Genomic DNA, 17,869 nt, shown 5'->3' with positions numbered 1-17,869 from the left:
TTTCCTTGAAGCGGCAGCAGCTCTGAGCTGACACCCTTCATCTGACTTCACCTTTCTCCAAAATCCCGAGCAGCAGTTCAGTTCCTTATCTGCACTTTTCACTCTCCCAAGGAGTGTGGAGGAGGATGAGACTCCCTTTGATAGCAGACTTTCAGGGACATCAGCCAAGGGGAGCTAGCAAGAGCGGGGCCCTGATGGCATTTAGAAACAGGTCCTGTGACACCCAGAAGACTGGATGTGAGGGGGCTGTCCTGACCGGGGTCAGCCCGGGCTGCTGCGGGGCTGGGGGGAGGGGAGTTCTCCAGAGCCTGTCTGTCTGTCTGCTTGCTGTCCAGCCCTAGTGACTAAGGTGGGCTCTGCAATGGAGGGAGGGGCTGACTTCTTTCCCTGAGAGCCAAATCTTTATCGTCTTTTTGACCATTGGATCGCCCCTTCCCCCCAACAGGGCCCAGAGAGTTTGAAAAAATCTGCCCAAGGTCACCCAGCTACTCAGTTATAGGCCCAAGAAGCTAGAATTTATCAGTATATCCCTAAATGTGGGATCATCCTGTGTCTTGTTGAGAAGTCCAGTGAGAAAGAGGGCCCAGGACCGCTGTGGATGTAGTCTATCACATGGTTCATCGCAGCAGTGGCTGCCCCTGCTGATTCCTCCCACCTCCCCTCCTGGCCCCTCCACTGGGGGTGTCCCAAAAGTCAGTGCGACTCACACTTTTCCAGATGCACAAATTGCCCCGTGGTCCAGTCCTGAGTCAGATCGGCAGGGTTTGGTGATAGCCCCAGCCTTGGCTTCCCCGCACCTGCCTCTCCTGTGAGCCGTTCTGCCAGGCAGCACAAGAGCCACGAAGACCACAGTGCTGGCGGAAACCCTGCCCAGGTGACTACAGAGAGAGTCATTCAGCTATAGCAACCTGTTTGCACCATGCAGGGCTTGCCTGGGCCTTGCCTGGAGCCTTTCCCTTCTTAGTGCCAATGACTTAGAGACCTGACACCATTAAGTGGCTGATGGAGGGCGGGCCCTTCCTTCTGTACCATTGGTCCTTCTCCTGTCGGGGCTGCCACCCCCGGGCCAGGCAGCAGGGAGGAGGGACCCACTGGCCTCCACTTTATCTTAATGATTCATGACCTCATGTGAATCGCAGACCCTTCGTGAATCTGATGGAAGCCCGAGCTCAGCCCTGTCTAGGAGGATTTTCTGCAATGATGAAATGTTCTCTGTCTGTGCTGCCCAATATGGTAGCCACAAGCCACAGGTGGCTACCGAACACTTGATAGAGGCTGGTGCAAGTGAGAAATGAAATTTTAAATTTGATTGAGTTTTTATTAATGTAAATATAAATAGTGGCATGTGGTTAAAGGCTACTGTTATTGGATAGCACAGCTCTAGACCGGGGGTCATCAAACTTATTCTGTAAAAGGCCAGATAGTAAATATTTTCGATTTTGCAGGCCATGTGGCCTCTGTGGCAATAACTCAACTCTGAATTTGTAGTGCATGTAAACAGTCATAGACAATGTCAGCAAATGGGCTTGGCTGTGTTCTAATAAAACTTTATTTATGAAAACAAGCCAGGAACTGGATTTGGCCAGGTGGGCCATAGTTTATTGATCCCTGATCTAGACCCTTTCAAGAAAAAAATACATATACCCTTATACATTCAGAATGTGGTTTCTAATTACAAGGGGTTTGCAGACCTTTGATGCCCTACTGTAGACCTCCCCATGAATTCCAGGCTAGAACCTCTGATTTTACAAGGCTCTATGAATGTACCTTCAGCTCTGCTCTGCCTGATGGAGAAGCACTTGGCATTGTTTCCCAGAGCAGGCAACGTGGTCAGGGATCAACAGGACACATTTTTCCTAAAACCTCATGAAAGTCCAGGCCTCAGACAAATATCCACAAAGTCTGCTAAATGAGGACAGCTTTAGGGCCCAGCTGGGTCCCGCTGTGTGTCAGCCCCTCCTGGGATCTCTGCAGCCACCAACTCTAGTGTCAATGACTCATTCCCCCCACCATCCCCAAACACAGCCAGTCCCCACAAGGCCCACATATTGTGGAAGAAGCTTCTGAAGAGGCCTCTCTTACTTAATCAAGAGGTTGTAGCTCAGACTCAAAGAGACTTAGTTTGGGTTCAGAGCCAAAGGTCCAGGCTGAGGACAGAACCAGGATGACCAAGATCACAGGCTTGCTTTTGGGAGGAACTGATTGTTTTTTCCAAAGAAATTGGGTTATCCCAGGAGACTTCACTTTAAAGACAAGTAGGTCTTTTCAGAAGCCCTCAGTTAAAGCAATCTGGAGTTATGTCAGAAGCCCCCAGTTAAAGGCATGTGAAACTTTCTCTGGAGCCTTCTTAGTACCTTTAGTTAAAAATAACTGAGACCTTCTCAGGAACTCTCAATCGCTTAGGTTAAAGCACCAAACACCCCTTACCAACAGGTGTGAATTTTGCCGAGGGAGTTAGGATTTGCCCTCTTTCTGTGGTATACTCCTAGCCAAGACAAAGGTGGTATCTATTTGTATATTGCTATAGCTCCATTCAAGAAAGCACCACTTATTCTTTACGTTCTTAGAGGCAAGAGGAAGAAAGCTTTCAAATAACTGGCATGCTTTACTAGGGTGTTATGTCATTATTGTTATTAATTATCATTAACAGTCTTAAAATATGCCTATGAATGATCTCAACACAAAATAGCAGTGTGGGTCTTAGCCAAGAGCAGCATAATTACCTATTAATGAGATGTAAATTTCCCAGGGAAATGACAGTGATCTAGACGTACCACCTTCTGAACTAACATAATAAAGTTAATAATAATAATAGTGTATAATCTGAAGATATTAGTGTTAATTTGAATGCTAACACCATATTTAAACAGGCTGAGAGAAGCGGAAATTATTTGCATAACTCAAACCAAGAAACCCTAATCTGTGCTATCAAGGAAAAATTGATTGTTCTTCTCTGAATGATATAAAGCTGACTCTTTGCAGTCACTATAGTGAGCAAAAAATTTTTTCAGCTACTTATTTTATGTCTTTTACTTAGGGTTTCTATCTGCCTTATTTCCAAAACCAAGCGAAGGTACCTTATAATACAGTGAAGCCCAAGAGAAAACAGAATTTAAAAAATAAAAACACAACAAAACCCAGTTAAGGGGAGAGAAGGAGATGTTACCAGGCCCTCAACATAAACGACAGCAGCTCAGCTCCGATTTCAAGTCTCAGTTTCCTGGAAACAACGCAGTAGGGGCAATTTAAGTAACTGAGTTACTGGTTAGTAACCAGCCTTGTTAGGACAGGCACAAGCTCTGAATCTGAAGAAGCCCTTCCCGGCAGCTAAGAGCAGCGTAGCCCTGCCTGCAGCTATTACAACCTCACACATAAGGCTCCTGAGGCCGGGCCGAGGCACCTACCTTCGTAGCTGGCATGGAAGCCCTGTGCGCTGACTGCGTAGTCACTGATGAGGCGCAGAGAGAGGGTGGTGGCTGCGCTGACGACGGTGGCCGGCAGCTGAAAGCCTGTGAGCCTGAAAGACAAAGAGGTGAGATGGAGGGAGGATGACCCCCTTGGGAACTGAACATGCCTTAAGCATTTATTGAGCACCTGCTGGATGCAAGGTGCTGATCTAGGCACAGGGAAGGATATGAAAGAAGTCAAACGCCAGGCATATACAAGCTGTTCAAAGTTAAAGTAATTTCCAGCAAAGGTGATGGAGACCAATAACAGAAATATGGGGGGCTACTCCCCCGAAGCCATGGGCTACCCCTGACCTGGAGGCTTGCTCATTTATGGCTCTTCTCTTTCTCCTCCTCCAGTTTCTTCTCCTGATGTATCCAAGCAGGACCCTACGGGGCCTTCCCCGAACAGACTCCCCCCACCCCATGTCCTCCACCTGTCTCTTGTCCATAGAAAAACTGTAGCCTCCTAGGCCTTCTCTGAGTTCCAAAGAGTAAATTTAATCAGAGAAGTGAGAAAATGAAGAAAGAAAGGAAAACAGTCAAGCTAGACAAAATAATAATAGCTTAGCCATTAAACAAAGTCAAGGACCTTTAGTTCCTCCTCAGGGGCTACAGATAATATTCTGAGCCATGTCCTTTGAGCTGTTTTGCAGATGCTGAAAATCCCATCAGGTGGAAGAAGTTAACTGGATGCTGCCCACAGCACATAGATCCCCAGACCGGTTGGAACCAGAAGGTTGATGATGTTGACTCCCGATTACCTCACCACCAAACAATCAGAAGAATGTCCACAAGCTGATCACTTACCCCACAACCCCCCTCCCTCACCCTGTCTTTACAAACCTTTCCCTGAAAGCCTTCAGGGAGTTTGGCATTCTAAGCACTAGCTACCTGGACTCCTTGCTTGGCACCCTGCAATAAACCACAACCTGTTGTCAGTAGATTGCCTTTATTGCGTGTGGACAAGCAGACCCACATTTGGTTCAGTAACACTGACTCTTCCCTTTCTGGCTAAGGTCCTTTGAGGCTCTGGGTAGACTTTGCCACAAATTTACAATGAATAATCACCAATAGACAATATTCATTCACATACAGAGGAAAATATATCCAACTCTAAGTAGCAGAATGTGGATGCTTCTTATCATAGACTTTATTCTCTAAAAGGAACAGGTCTACTGTTTTTATAGAAATGATAAGTGCTTATTATTTTTAAAAGATGAAACCAAAAAATAAAAACCCAATACAATCTAGAAATAATTGTTCTTGACAGTTGACGTACAAAGAGATGGAAGGATGAGTAGTTCAGATCATATTCAGTGAAATAATGTCATACAAATGGGATCATATTGTATGTGCTTTTAAAATTAAAATGCTTACGTTTTTTCCCTGTGAGTTAAGTAAAGAAAAAGAAACAGGGGTGAAACAAAAGGAATTGTTGAACCTGAAATAATATGTTTTTAGCACAAGAGAGTCATTTTTAAAAGATTCTTCTAATATTAAAAGGATAAAATAATGAAGTTTTCACTGAACACTTGGGAACATATTTTAGGAAAGGAGTTGTCCTCTGCTGGGTGTCCACACATGGTGGCCCCCACAGGTGACGTGATTGTGCACAAAGGTGGTGGTGGGGTGGCCAGGCTCCTGTCCACCTTTGTCCTTTGTCCGCTATCTGAGGCTTATCTACCGTCCCCCACCCCCGGCAGGGCTCAGGGAGGAATTCAAAGTGTACCTTTACCTCCATTTTTAAGTAGTTTGGGATATCTGTGGTGTTCCTGGATCCATCTCTGTACCTCCCATTGCTATATAATATCTGGATGCCCAGATATCCCCTGGAGGGCATGAGTACTGGGTTCAAACAAATTAAATCAGATATTTGCTAATGCCCACCATGAAAAGCCCTGTGCTAGGTGAAGCCCTTGCCCTTCCCACCATCCTAATCTTATAGTATTTATGTTAACTCAGAATAAACTGAAGGAAAAGAGAAGGAAAAGTAATCAAACTGTAAAAGGGGGGAACAAATAAGTTTCAAGGCCATCTTCTCTTCAGGTATCAAAACACCCAGCAAAGGATCCCTACATCACCCCATCTTCTCTTCCCACCCTTGTGTCTGTCTTTCTGTCTCTATGTCCCTCACTTTCTCACATGAGCAAAAAATTTATATGTCAAATATTGAAACCATACATATTAGAAGGAAACAAACTATTTTAAATCCTCTTACGCTGGTAAAGGTCTTTCTAAGTGTGACATGTTTAAAGAACCCCTTTGGCTTCTACCTGCCCATCGTTGTATGGGGTTGTGACAGATACCCCACCTGCTCGCTAGCCACAGAACTGGGCAAATGACCAATCATGGCACATCTCTCATCTTTATGGACTGGTTCAAGGCAGGGAGAAGGGGGAGGAGGACATATAACCCAAGCAGAGTCATTCTGAGTCCTTCCATGGGATATGATATACAGACTTCGAGAGTCCTTTATTTGGGGATTCTAAATCATTAGAATGTAAGCTCAGAACTGCCAGCAGTTCTTTTTATCATTACACAGAGATTATCTGCTTTAGAGAAAATGATATCTCATATAGATATAGACAAAGCTGAACAGTGAGAAGAGAGACAGAGCCCTGATGATATATTGTGGAGATCCTAATCCAGCCATGCAGAAAGAGCTACCCCTGTAGCATCCAGTTACATGAGCCAACATTCTTCACTTCCTTCCTTCCTTCTTTCTTTTCTTTTTCCTTTTTTCTTTTCTTTTCTTTTTTTTTTTTTTTTTTGCTTAAACTAGTTTGATTTGGGTTCTATCTCTTGAAATTGATTGAGTACTGACAGATGCAGCATGAAACCCCACATGTCTTAAAGGAAAATATTGATTGATTTAATTACATGAAAATTAAAAGCAAAAAAAAAAAAACTGTAAAAAAGATAAAGAAAAAAGTGAAAACTGGGAAGATTATGTATTATATATGACAGGAAGAGGGTTAGTATTCATAATCTATAAAGAACACTTAAAATTAATATGAAAAAGGTAAACAGGGAAGGAGGAAAAGAGCAAAGGATACATACGAACAGAAACAGAAAGATGCTCCACCTAGTTAATATCAAAAAAAAAAAAAAATGAAAACTCAACCCACGGGACTCATTTTTCATCTTTCAGATTGGCAAATATCCAGAGTTGGCAAAGGTTAGGGAAAATGAAGCCCGTAGTTATCAGAATGATAATAAGGAAATGTCACAAATTACACACATACATTTGACAAATTAGATGAAATGGACCAGTTCCTTGAAAAACACAAACTACCATAAATTTCCCATTATGAAATAAATCATTTGAATAGCCCTATGGCTATTAAGGAAATTGAATTTGTAATTAAAAAACTCCCCCAAAAGAAATACCCAGGCCCAGAAGGTTTCAATAGAGAATTCTACCAAGTGTATAAAGAATTTACACCAATTCTTTACAATCTCTTCCAGAAAACAGAGAAAGAAGGAGCACTTCCAAACTCACTTTATGAGGTATTACCCTGATACCAAAACCAAAGACAGTACAAATAAAGAAGACTAAAGACCAATATCCCACAGAATATAAATACAAAATGCCTTAACAAAATATTAGCAAAGAGAATTCAGCAATACACAAAAATAATTATACACCATAACCAAGTGGGGTCTAATTCAAAGGATGCAAGGTTGGTTCAATATTTGAAAATCCATCTGCTTTAGAGAAAATGATATCTCATATAGATATAGACAAAGCTGAACAGGGAGAAGACAGACAGAGCCCTGATGATATATTGTGGAGATCCTAATCCACTATATTGGCCTGTCACTATATTGACAGGCCAAAAGTAGAAAAATCACATGACCATATCAATTGATGCAGAAAAAGCACTTGACAAAATTCAACACTCATCCCTGATTTAAACAAAAAACTTTCACAGACTCACAGACTTAGAGGGTGGGCTTGTGGTTGCCAAGGGGGAAAGGTGAGGGGGAGGGATGAATTGGGAGGTTGGGATTGGCATATACACACTACTATATGTAAAATAGGTAATTAACAAGGACCTACTGTATAGCACAGGGAACTGTACTCAACACTCTGTAATAACCTATATGGGAAAAGAATCTGAAAATGAATAAATATATGAATATGTATAACTAAATCCCTTTCTGTACACCTGAAACTAACACAACATTGTGAATCAACCATACTCCAATATAAAATCAAAAATAAAAATAAAACTTTCATAAAACTAAGAATAGAAGGAAACTTCCTGACTTGATAAAGAGCATCTACAAAAATCCTATAGCTAACCTCACACTTAATGGCGCAAGACTGAATGCTTTTCTCCTAAGACTGAGAACAAGGCAAGGAGCTAACAATCCAATTGGAAAATCGGCAAAAGACATGAAAAGACATTTCACTAAGGGGATAATGTGGATGGCAAATAAGCACAAGAAAAATGTTCAACATCATTAGCCATTAGGGAAAGGGAAATTAAGACCATTATGAGATATTACTACACACCATTAGAACAGATAAAAATAAAAATAGTGACAACACCGAAGACTGACAACGATGCACAGCAACTGGATCTTTCATACGTTGCTGGTAGAGTGTAAAATGGTACAGACATTCTGGAAAATGGACAATTTCTTTTTAAAAAATACTACACATACACTACTCATACAACTCAGCAATCACACTCCTGGGCATTTGTCCCAGAGAAATGAAAACTGGTGTCCACACAAAAATCTGCACATGATTGTTCAGAGCAGCGTTGCTTGTTTGTTTGTTTGTGGAATAGCCCCAAATTGAAAACAACAAAAATGTCCTAAAACAGGTGAATAATTAAACCAACTGCAGTACCTCCATGCCATGGAATACTACTCACTAATAAAAACGAATGGACTAATAAATATAGCAACAGGTAGGCAAGATGGCGGAAGAGTAAGACGCAGAGATCACCTTCCTTCTCACGGATACAGTAGAAATACATCTACACGTGGAACTGCTCCTACAGAACACCCACTGAACGCTGGCAGAAGACGTCAGACCTCCCAAAAGGCAAGAAAATCCCCACGTACTTGGGTAGGGCAAAAGAAAAAAGAAATAACAGAGACAAAAGAATAGGGACAGGACCAGCACCAGTGGGAGGGAGCTGTGAAGGAGGAAAGGTTTCCACACACTAGGAAGCCCCTTCGCGGGCAGAGACTGCGGGTGGCAGAGGGGGGAAGCTTCAGAGCCACGGAGGAGAGCGCAGCCACAGGGGTGCGGAGGGCAAAGTGGAGAGATTCCCGCACAGAGGCTCGGCGCCGAGCAGCACTCACCAGCCCGAGAGGCTTGTCTGCTCACCCGCCAGGGCGGGCGGGGGCTGGGAGCTGAGGCGCGGGCTTCGGTCGGATCCCAGGGAGAGGACTGGGGTTGGCGGCGTGAACACAGCCTGAAGGGGCTAGCGCACCACAGCTAGCCGGGAGGGAGCCCGAGAAAAAGTCTGCAGCTGCCGAAGAGGCAAGAGACTTTTTCTTGCCTCTTTGTTTTGCGGCGCGCAAGGAGAGGGGATTCAGAGCGCCGCTTAAACGAACTCCAGAGACGGGCGCGAGCCGCGGCTATCAGCGCGGACCCCAGAGACGGGCATGAGACGCTAAGGCTGCTGCTGCCGCCACCAAAAAGCCTGTGTGCGAGCACAGGTCACTCTCCACACCGCCCCTCCTGGGAGCCAGTGCAGCCCGCCACGGCCAGGCTCCCGTGATCCGGGGACTTCCCCGGGAGAGCGCACGGCGCGCCTCAGGCTGCTGCAACGTCATGCCGACTTCTGCCGCCGCAGGCTCGCCCCGCCTCCTCCGTACCGCTCCCTCCCCACCCCCACCCCCCCCCCCCCCGCACCCCCGGCCTGACTGAGCCAGAGCCCCCGAATCAGCTGCTCCTTTAACCCCGTTCTGTCTGGGCGGGGAACAGACGCCCTCAGGGGACCTACATGCAGAGGCGGGTCCAAATCCAAAGATGAACCCCGGGAGCTGTACGAACAAAGAAGAGAAAGGGAAATCTCTCCCAGCAGCCTCAGAAGCAGCGGATTAAAGCTCCACAAACAACTTGATGTGCCTGCATCTGTTGAATACCTGAATAGACAACGAATCATCCCAAATTTAGGAGGTGGACTTTGGGAGCAGGATATATTAATTTTTCCCCTTTTCCTTTTTTTGTGAGTGTATATGTGTATGCTTCTGGGTGAGATTTTGTCTGTATAGCTTTGCTCTCACCGTTAGTCCTAGGGTTAGGTCTGGCCGTTTTTTTTTTTTTTTTTTTCCCCTAATAAATGTTTTCTTAATAATTTTTTCCTTATTTTCTATTTTTAAAAAATTTAAAAAAATTTTTTAATAAGTTTTTTCATATTTTTTATTAAAAAAATTTTTTTTCTTAATAAATTTTTTTCTTAATAATTTTTTTTCTTATTTTTAATTATAAAAAATTAATAAATCTATTTTTAAAAATTGAAAAAAATTTTTTTCTTAATAAATTTATTCTTAATAATTTTTTTTCTTATTTTTTATTATAATAGCTTTATTTTATTTTATTTTATCCTCTTTCTTTCTTTCTTTCTATTTTTTCTCCCTTTTATTCTGAGCCGTGTGGATGAAAGGCTCTTGATGCTCCAGCCAGGCATCAGGGCTGTGCCTCTGAGGTGCGAGAGCCAACTTCAGGACACTGGTCCACAAGAGACCTCCCAGCTCCATGTAATACCAAATGGCGAACATCTCTCAGAGATCTCCATCTCAACATCAAGACCCAGCTTCACTCAACGACCAGCAAGCTACAGTGCTGGACACCCTATGCCAAACAACTAGCAAGACAGGAACACAGCCCCATCCATTAACAGAGAGGCTGCCTAAAATCATAATAAGGCCACAGACACCCCAAAACACACCACCTGACGTGGACGTGCCCACCAGAAAGACAAGATCCAACCTCATCCACCAGAACACAGGCACTAGTCCCCTCCACCAGGAAGCCTACACAACCCACTGAACCAACCTTAGTCACTGGGGACAGATACCAAAAACAATGGGAACTACGAACCTGCAGCCTGTGAAAAGGAGACCCCAAACACAGTAAGATAAGCAAAATGAGAAGACAAAAAAACACACAGCAGGTGAAGGAGCAGGGTCAAAACACACCAGACCTAACAAATGAAGAGGAAATAGGCAGTCTACCTGAAAAAGAATTCAGAATAATGATAGTAAAGATGATCCAAAATCTTGGAAATAGAATAGACAAAATGCAAGAAACATTTAACAAGGACGTAGAAGAACTAAAGAGGAACCAAGCAACGATGAAAAACACAATAAATGAAATTAAAAATACTCTAGACGGGATCAATAGCAGAATAACTGAGGCAGAAGAACGGATAAGTGACCTGGAAGATAAAATAGTGGAAATAACTACTGCAGACCAGAATAAAGAAAAAAGAATGAAAAGAACTGAGGACAGTCTCAGAGACCTCTGGGACAACATTAAACGCACCAACATTCGAATCATAGGGGTCCCAGAAGAAGAAGAGAAAAAGAAAGGGACTGAGAAAATATTTGAAGAGATTATAGTTGAAAACTTCCCTAATATGGGAAAGGAAATAGTTAATAAGTCCTGGAAGCACAGAGAGTCCCATACAGGATAAATCCAAGGAGAAACACACCAAGACACATATTAATCAAACTATCAAAAATTAAATATAAAGAAAACATATTAAAAGCAGCAAGGGAAAAACAACAAATAACACACAAGGGAATCCCCATAAGGTTAACAGCTGATCTTTCAGCAGAAACTCTGCAAGCCAGAAGGGAGTGGCAGGATATACTTAAAGTGATGAAGGAGAAAAACCTACAACCAAGGTTACTCTACCCAGCAAGGCTCTCATTCAGATTTGATGGAGAAATTAAAACCTTTACAGACAAGCAAAAGCTGAGAGAGTTCAGCACCACCAAACCAGCTTTACAACAAATGCTAAAGGAACTTCTCTAGGCAAGAAACACAAGAGAAGGAAAACACCTACAATAACAAACCCAAAACATTTAAGAAAATGGGAATAGGAACATACATATCGATAATTACCTTAAATGTAAATGGATTAAATGCTCCCACCAAAAGACACAGACTGGCTGAATGGATACAAAAACAAGACCCATATATATGCTGTCTACAAGAGACCCACTTCAGACCTAGAGACACATACAGACTGAAAGTGAGGGGATGGAAAAAGATATTCCATGCAAATGGAAATCAAAAGAAAGCTGGAGTAGCAATTCTCATATCAGACAAAATAGACTTTAAAATAAAGACTATTACAAGAGACAAAGAAGGACACTATATAATGATCAAGGGATCGATCCAAGAGGAAGGTATAACAATTGTAAATATTTATGCACCCAACATAGGAGCACCTCAATACATAAGGCAAATACTAACAGCCATAAAAGGGGAAATCGACAGCAACACAATCATAGTAGGGGACTTTAACACCCCACTTTCACCAATGGACAGATCATCCAAAATGAAAATAAATAAGGAAACACAAGCTTTAAATGATACATTAAACAAGATGGACTTAATTGATATTCATAGGACATTCCACCCAAAAACAACAGAATACACATTTTTCTCAAGTGCTCATGGAACATTCTCCAGGATAGATCATATCTTGGGTCAGAAATCAAGCCTTGGTAAATTTTAAAAAATTGAAATCGTATCAAGTATCTTTTCCGACCACAACGCTATGAGACTAGATATCAATTACAGGAAAAGATCTGTAAAAAATACAAACACATGGAGGCTACACAATACACTACTTAATAACGAAGTGATCACTGAAGAAATCAAAGGGGAAATCAAAAAATACCTAGAAACAAATGACAATGGAGACACGACGACCCAAAACCTATGGGATGCAGCAAAAGCAGTGCTAAGAGGGAAGTTTATAGCAATACAAGCCTACATCAAGAAACAGGAAACATCTCGAGTAAACAACCTAACCTTGCACCTAAAGCAATTAGAGAAAGAAGAACAAAAAAACCCCAAAGCTAGCAGAAGATCAGAAATCATAAAGATCAAATCAGAAATAAATGAAAAAGAAATGAAGGAAATGATAGCAAAGATCAATAAAACTAAAAGCTGGTTCTTGAGAAGAGAAACAAAAAGACCATTAGCCAGACTCATCAAGAGAAAAAGGGAGAAGACTCAAATCAATAGAATTAGAAATCAAAAAGGAGAAGTAACCACTGACACTGCAGAAATACAAACGATCATGAGAGATTACTACATGCAACTCTATGCCAATAAAATGGACAACCTGGAAGCAATGGACAGATTCTTAGAAATGCACAACCTGCCGAGACTGAACCAGGAAGAAATAGAAAATATGAACAGACCAATCACAAGCACTGAAATTGAAACTGTGATTAAAAATCTTCCAACACACAAAAGACCAGGACCAGATGGCTTCACAGGCGAATTCTATCAAACATTTAGAGAAGAGCTAACACCTGTCCTTCTCAAACTCTTCCAAAATATTGCAGAGGAACACTCCCCAACTCATTCTACGAGGCCACCATCACCCTGATACCAAAACCAGACAAAGATGTCACAAAGAAAGAAAACTACAGGCCAATATCACTGATGAACATAGATGCAAAAATCCTCAACAAAATACTAGCAAACAGAATCCAACAGCACATTAAAAGGATTATACACCATGATCAAGTGGGGTTTATTCCAGGAATGCAAGGATTCTTCAATATACGCAAATCAATCAACGTGATACATCATATTAACAAATTGAAGGAGAAAAACCATATGATCATCTCAATAGATGCAGAGAAAGCTTTCAACAAAATTCATCACCCATTTATGATAAAAGCCCTGCAGAAAGTAGGCATAGAGGGAACTTTCCTCAACATAATAAAGGCTATATATGACAAACCCACAGCCAACATTGTCCTCAATGGTGAAAAACTGAAACCATTTCCACTAGGATCAGGAACAAGACAAGGTTGCCCACTCTCACCACTATTATTCAACATAGTTTTGGAAGTGTTAGCCACAGCAATCAGAGAAGAAAAAGAAATAAAATGAATCCAAATTGGAAAAGAAGAAGTAAAGCTGTCACTGTTTGCAGATGACATGATACTATACATAGAGAATCCTAAAGATGCTACCAGAAAACTACTAGAGCTAATCAATGAATTTGGTAAAGTAGCAGGATACAGAATTAATGCACAGAAATCTCTTGCATTCCTATACACTAATGATGAAAAATCTGAAAGTGAAATTAAGAAAACACTCCCGTTTACCATTGCAACAAAAAGAATAAAATATCTAGGAATAAACCTACCTAAGGAGAAAAAAGACCTGTATGCAGAAAATTATAGGACACTGATGAAAGAAATAAAAGATGATACAAATAGATGGAGACATATACCATGTTCTTGGATTGGAAGAATCAATATTGTGAAAATGACTCTACTACCCAAAGCAATCTACAGATTCAATGCAATCCCTATCAAATTACCACTGGCATTTTTCACAGAACTAGAACAAAAATTTCACAATTTGTATGGAAACACAAAAGACCCCGAATAGCCAAAGCAATCTTGAGAACGAAAAATGGAGCTGGAGGAATCAGGCTCCCTGACTTCAGACTATATTACAAAGCTACAGTAATCAAGACAGTTTGGTACTGGCACAAAAACAGAAATATAGATCAATGGAACAGGATAGAAAGCCCAGAGATAAGCCCACGCACATATGGTCTCCTTATCTTTGATAAAGGAGGCAAGCATATACAGTGGAGAAAAGACAGCCTCTTCAATAAGTGGTGCTGGGAAAATTGGACAGGTACATGTAAATGTATGAAATTAGAACACTCCCTGACACCATACACAAAAATAAACTCAAAATGGATTAAAGACCTAAGTGTAAGGCCAGACACTATCAAACTCTTAGAGGAAAACATAGGCAGAACACTCTATGACATAAATCACAGCAAGATCCTTTTTGACCCACCTCCTAGAGAAATGGAAATAAAAACACAAATAAACAAATGGGACCTAATGAAACTTAAAAGCTTTTGCACAGCAAAGGAAACCATAAACAAGACCAAAAGACAACCCTCAGAATGGGAGAAAATATTTGCAAATGAAGCAACTGACAAAGGATTAATCTCCAAGATTTACAAGCAGCTCATGCAGCTCAATAACAAAAAAACAAACAACCCAATCCAAAAATGGGCAGAAGACCTAAACAGACATTTCTCCAAAGAAGATATACAGATTGCCAACAGACACATGAAAGAATGCTCAACATCATTAATCATTAGAGAAATGCAAATCAAAACTACAATGAGATATCATCTCACACCGGTCAGAATGGCCATCATCAAAAAATCTAGAAACAATAAATGCTGGAGAGGGTGTGGAGAAAAGGGAACCCTCTTGCACTGTTGGTGGGAATGTAAATTGATACAGCCACTATGGAGAACAGTACGGAGGTTCCTTAAAAAACTAAAAATAGAACTACCATACGACCCAGCAATCCCACTACTGGGCATATACCCTGAGAAAACCATAATTCAGAAAGAGTCATGTACCAAAATATTCATTGCAGCTCTGTTTACAATAGCCAGGACATGGAAGCAACCTAGGTGTCCATCATCGGATGAATGGATAAAGAAGATGTGGCACATATATACAATGGAATATTACTCAGCCATAAAAAGAAATGAAATGGAGGTATTTGTAATGAGGTGGATGGAGTTAGAGTCTGTCATACAGAGTGAAGTAAGTCAGAAAGAGAAAAAGAAATACAGTATGCTAACACATATATATGGAATCTAAGGGAAAAAAAAAAAAAGGTCATGAAGAACCTAGTGGCAAGACGGGAATAAAGACACAGACCTACCAGAGAATGGACTTGAGGATATGGGGAGGGGGAGGGGTGAGATGTGACAGGGTGAGAGAGTGTCATGGACATATATACACTACCAAATGTAAAATAGATAGCTAGTGGGAAGCAGCCGCATAGCACAGGGAGATCAGCTCGGTGCTTTGTGACCACCTAGAGGGGTGGGATAGGGAGGGTGGGAGGGAGGGAGATGCAAGAGGGAAGAGATATGGGAACATATGTATATGTATAACTGATTCACTTTGTTATAAAGCAGAAACTAACACACCATTGTAAAGCAATTATACTTCAATAAAGATGTTTAAAAAATAATAATAATAAATATAACAATGATGACAACGAAAAAAAAAAAAAACGAATGGGCTATTGATACATATAACAACTGGGATGGATCTCTAGGTTATTACGCTTAGTGAAAAAAAAAAGCTTATCTCAAAAGATAACGTAGCAGATGATTCCATTTATATAACATTCTGGAAATGACAATATTAAAGAGATGGAAAACAGATGAGCGGTTGCCAGGGGTTAGGTCTCGTGAGAGGAAGGGGATTGGGGTGATTATAAAGGAGTAGCACAAGGGAGATCTTTGTGGTGATGGAACAATTCCGCGTCTTGATTGCACTGGTGGTGACCTGAATCCACACATGATAAAATGACATAGATGTACGCACACACATTGCACCAATGTCTATTTCCTGGTTTTGATGTTGTACTGTACTTACATTAGATGTACCCATTGGGGGAATCTGGGAGAAGGGTACATGGAACATCTCTGTACTATCTTTACAACTTCCTGTGGATCTATAATTATTTCAAAATTAAAAGTTTTGAGAAATCATATATGTGGCTCACATTATATTTTTATTGGACAGCACCTCGGTCCTCCATTAAATCTGACATAAACTCCGTCTACCTAGATTGAGCCTTGAGCTGCTACTTGGTTCTTGGTGGGTCCCTCCGTTCAGCTGCCTCCTGTTCATTTCAACCCCAACAATGTCCCCACCCACCACCAAACACACACACGTGCATCCTTGGCTGGGTCCTTGCTGGAAATGGCTGACCACCAGAACCACAACCCTGGCCCCCAGCCCACCACTCTCTTGTTCACTGGTTTCCCACCAACTTGCCCATGCACCAGACATCCTTCTCCACCCCCAGATAGTCATGTATGATAATGCCAGACTGCGGATCCCAGTGGACCCTGATATCAAAATACCAAATTATCCCCAAAGGGCTCAGACCTCTATCTGGATCTGAACTTCAGGCCCCATCCCCTTTTTGTCTCTACCCCCAAGCGGGCCCAGTTCACAGCAGCTGCAACTTGCCTCTCACCCATGTGCACCAGCATTATGCCTTGGTGCCCTTCCCAGACACTCAACAACATACAGATCCATGCAGAAATCTCACACCTCACCAAGGCATGACCACTTCTCCCCTGAAGTCGTCTCTGGAAATGACATTCTTCCCAATGAGTAAAATTTGTTGATTTTATTCCCCTAGCTAGTTCCACGATATTTTTGAGCTGCCATTAAAGCTTCCTAGACCCTAGTTTCTTGGTACTATATTGACACAAGCTGCAAAGAGCTAATGTACACTGTCAACAAACAATTACAGTTTTATCACTTGCAATATATGGAATTGCAGCTTACTAGGCATTTTCTCTAATCAGATATTTACCACTGCTCTGCTCTTTCCCAGGCTTGGGAGATAAATTCTAACATGGAGGGTTCCTCAAAGGTGCTAAAGCTGGAGGGGGTGGGCAAGCTTGAGTCTCCCCATCTGGATACTTGCATCATTCCTCTGCCCTGCGGCCTGCTCTTCCCTCACCCACTCCTTATTGTTGAATTGATTTCAGACAAGTTGATGACCCCACAAGCCAGGAGGAGATATCACGTTGCATGTCGGAATAAGTGAATAAAACTTTCAGATTTTCACATCTTTTATCTGACAAGTCTAAATACTATATTGAAAGGAGTGAGGTATTGTTCAATAGTGCAATCCAGACTTATTAGAGAAATGGGGTAAAATGATGGCAGGAAAGGCAAGAGGTTCCTATTGCTGTTGGTTATCTTCTTGTTGACTCTAAAATGTGTGCAGAACAGCTTTTGCAAACAGATGGCATGGCCATAGATGTAAGCTAATACTCTTCTTTCGCTTTATCAAGGCTTCTTGGATTTTCCACTTCTTCAAGAGCCTTTTTTTGGCTTGTCTCCCTGCCCAGAGGAGCCCAGAGTCTTGGAAACTGGTGATGCTCATGACCCCAAATTTCTCACTGTCCCAGTTCAGAATCCATCAATGGCTTCCAACTGTCCTTACGATTAAAACCAAAATCCCTAAGGAGGCCCACAAAGCCTGCCTGGCTCCAGCCCCTCCAGTCTTCTTTGGTCAAGGGTGGGGGCAGCAGTCAGCCCAGAGTGCAGGCAATAAGGGGTGTATTTCCTGTGGAGAACTTGAAAACTATAATAAAGCAGACTTG

General features: G+C 41.9%; 1 protein-coding gene across 6 annotated transcripts in view; it reads right to left on the bottom strand.

Annotated features, from left to right (window-relative positions):
* The window catches only part of CSMD2 (CUB and Sushi multiple domains 2), a 661,810-nt gene that overhangs the window by 540,846 nt on the left and 103,095 nt on the right, over positions 1-17,869 (bottom strand). For all 6 annotated transcript variants that reach the window (XM_061184511.1, XM_061184512.1, XM_061184513.1 and 3 more), the window contains exon 3: positions 3,405-3,517. In XM_061184511.1, coding sequence (XP_061040494.1) covers positions 3,405-3,517 — 113 coding nt within the window. The remainder of the gene's footprint in view (positions 1-3,404; positions 3,518-17,869) is intronic.

This window comes from Eubalaena glacialis, chromosome 3 (genome assembly GCF_028564815.1).
Source record: "Eubalaena glacialis isolate mEubGla1 chromosome 3, mEubGla1.1.hap2.+ XY, whole genome shotgun sequence".
NCBI classification, from domain to species: domain Eukaryota; kingdom Metazoa; phylum Chordata; class Mammalia; order Artiodactyla; family Balaenidae; genus Eubalaena; species Eubalaena glacialis.
This window is presented reverse-complemented; position numbering and strand designations above follow the sequence as displayed.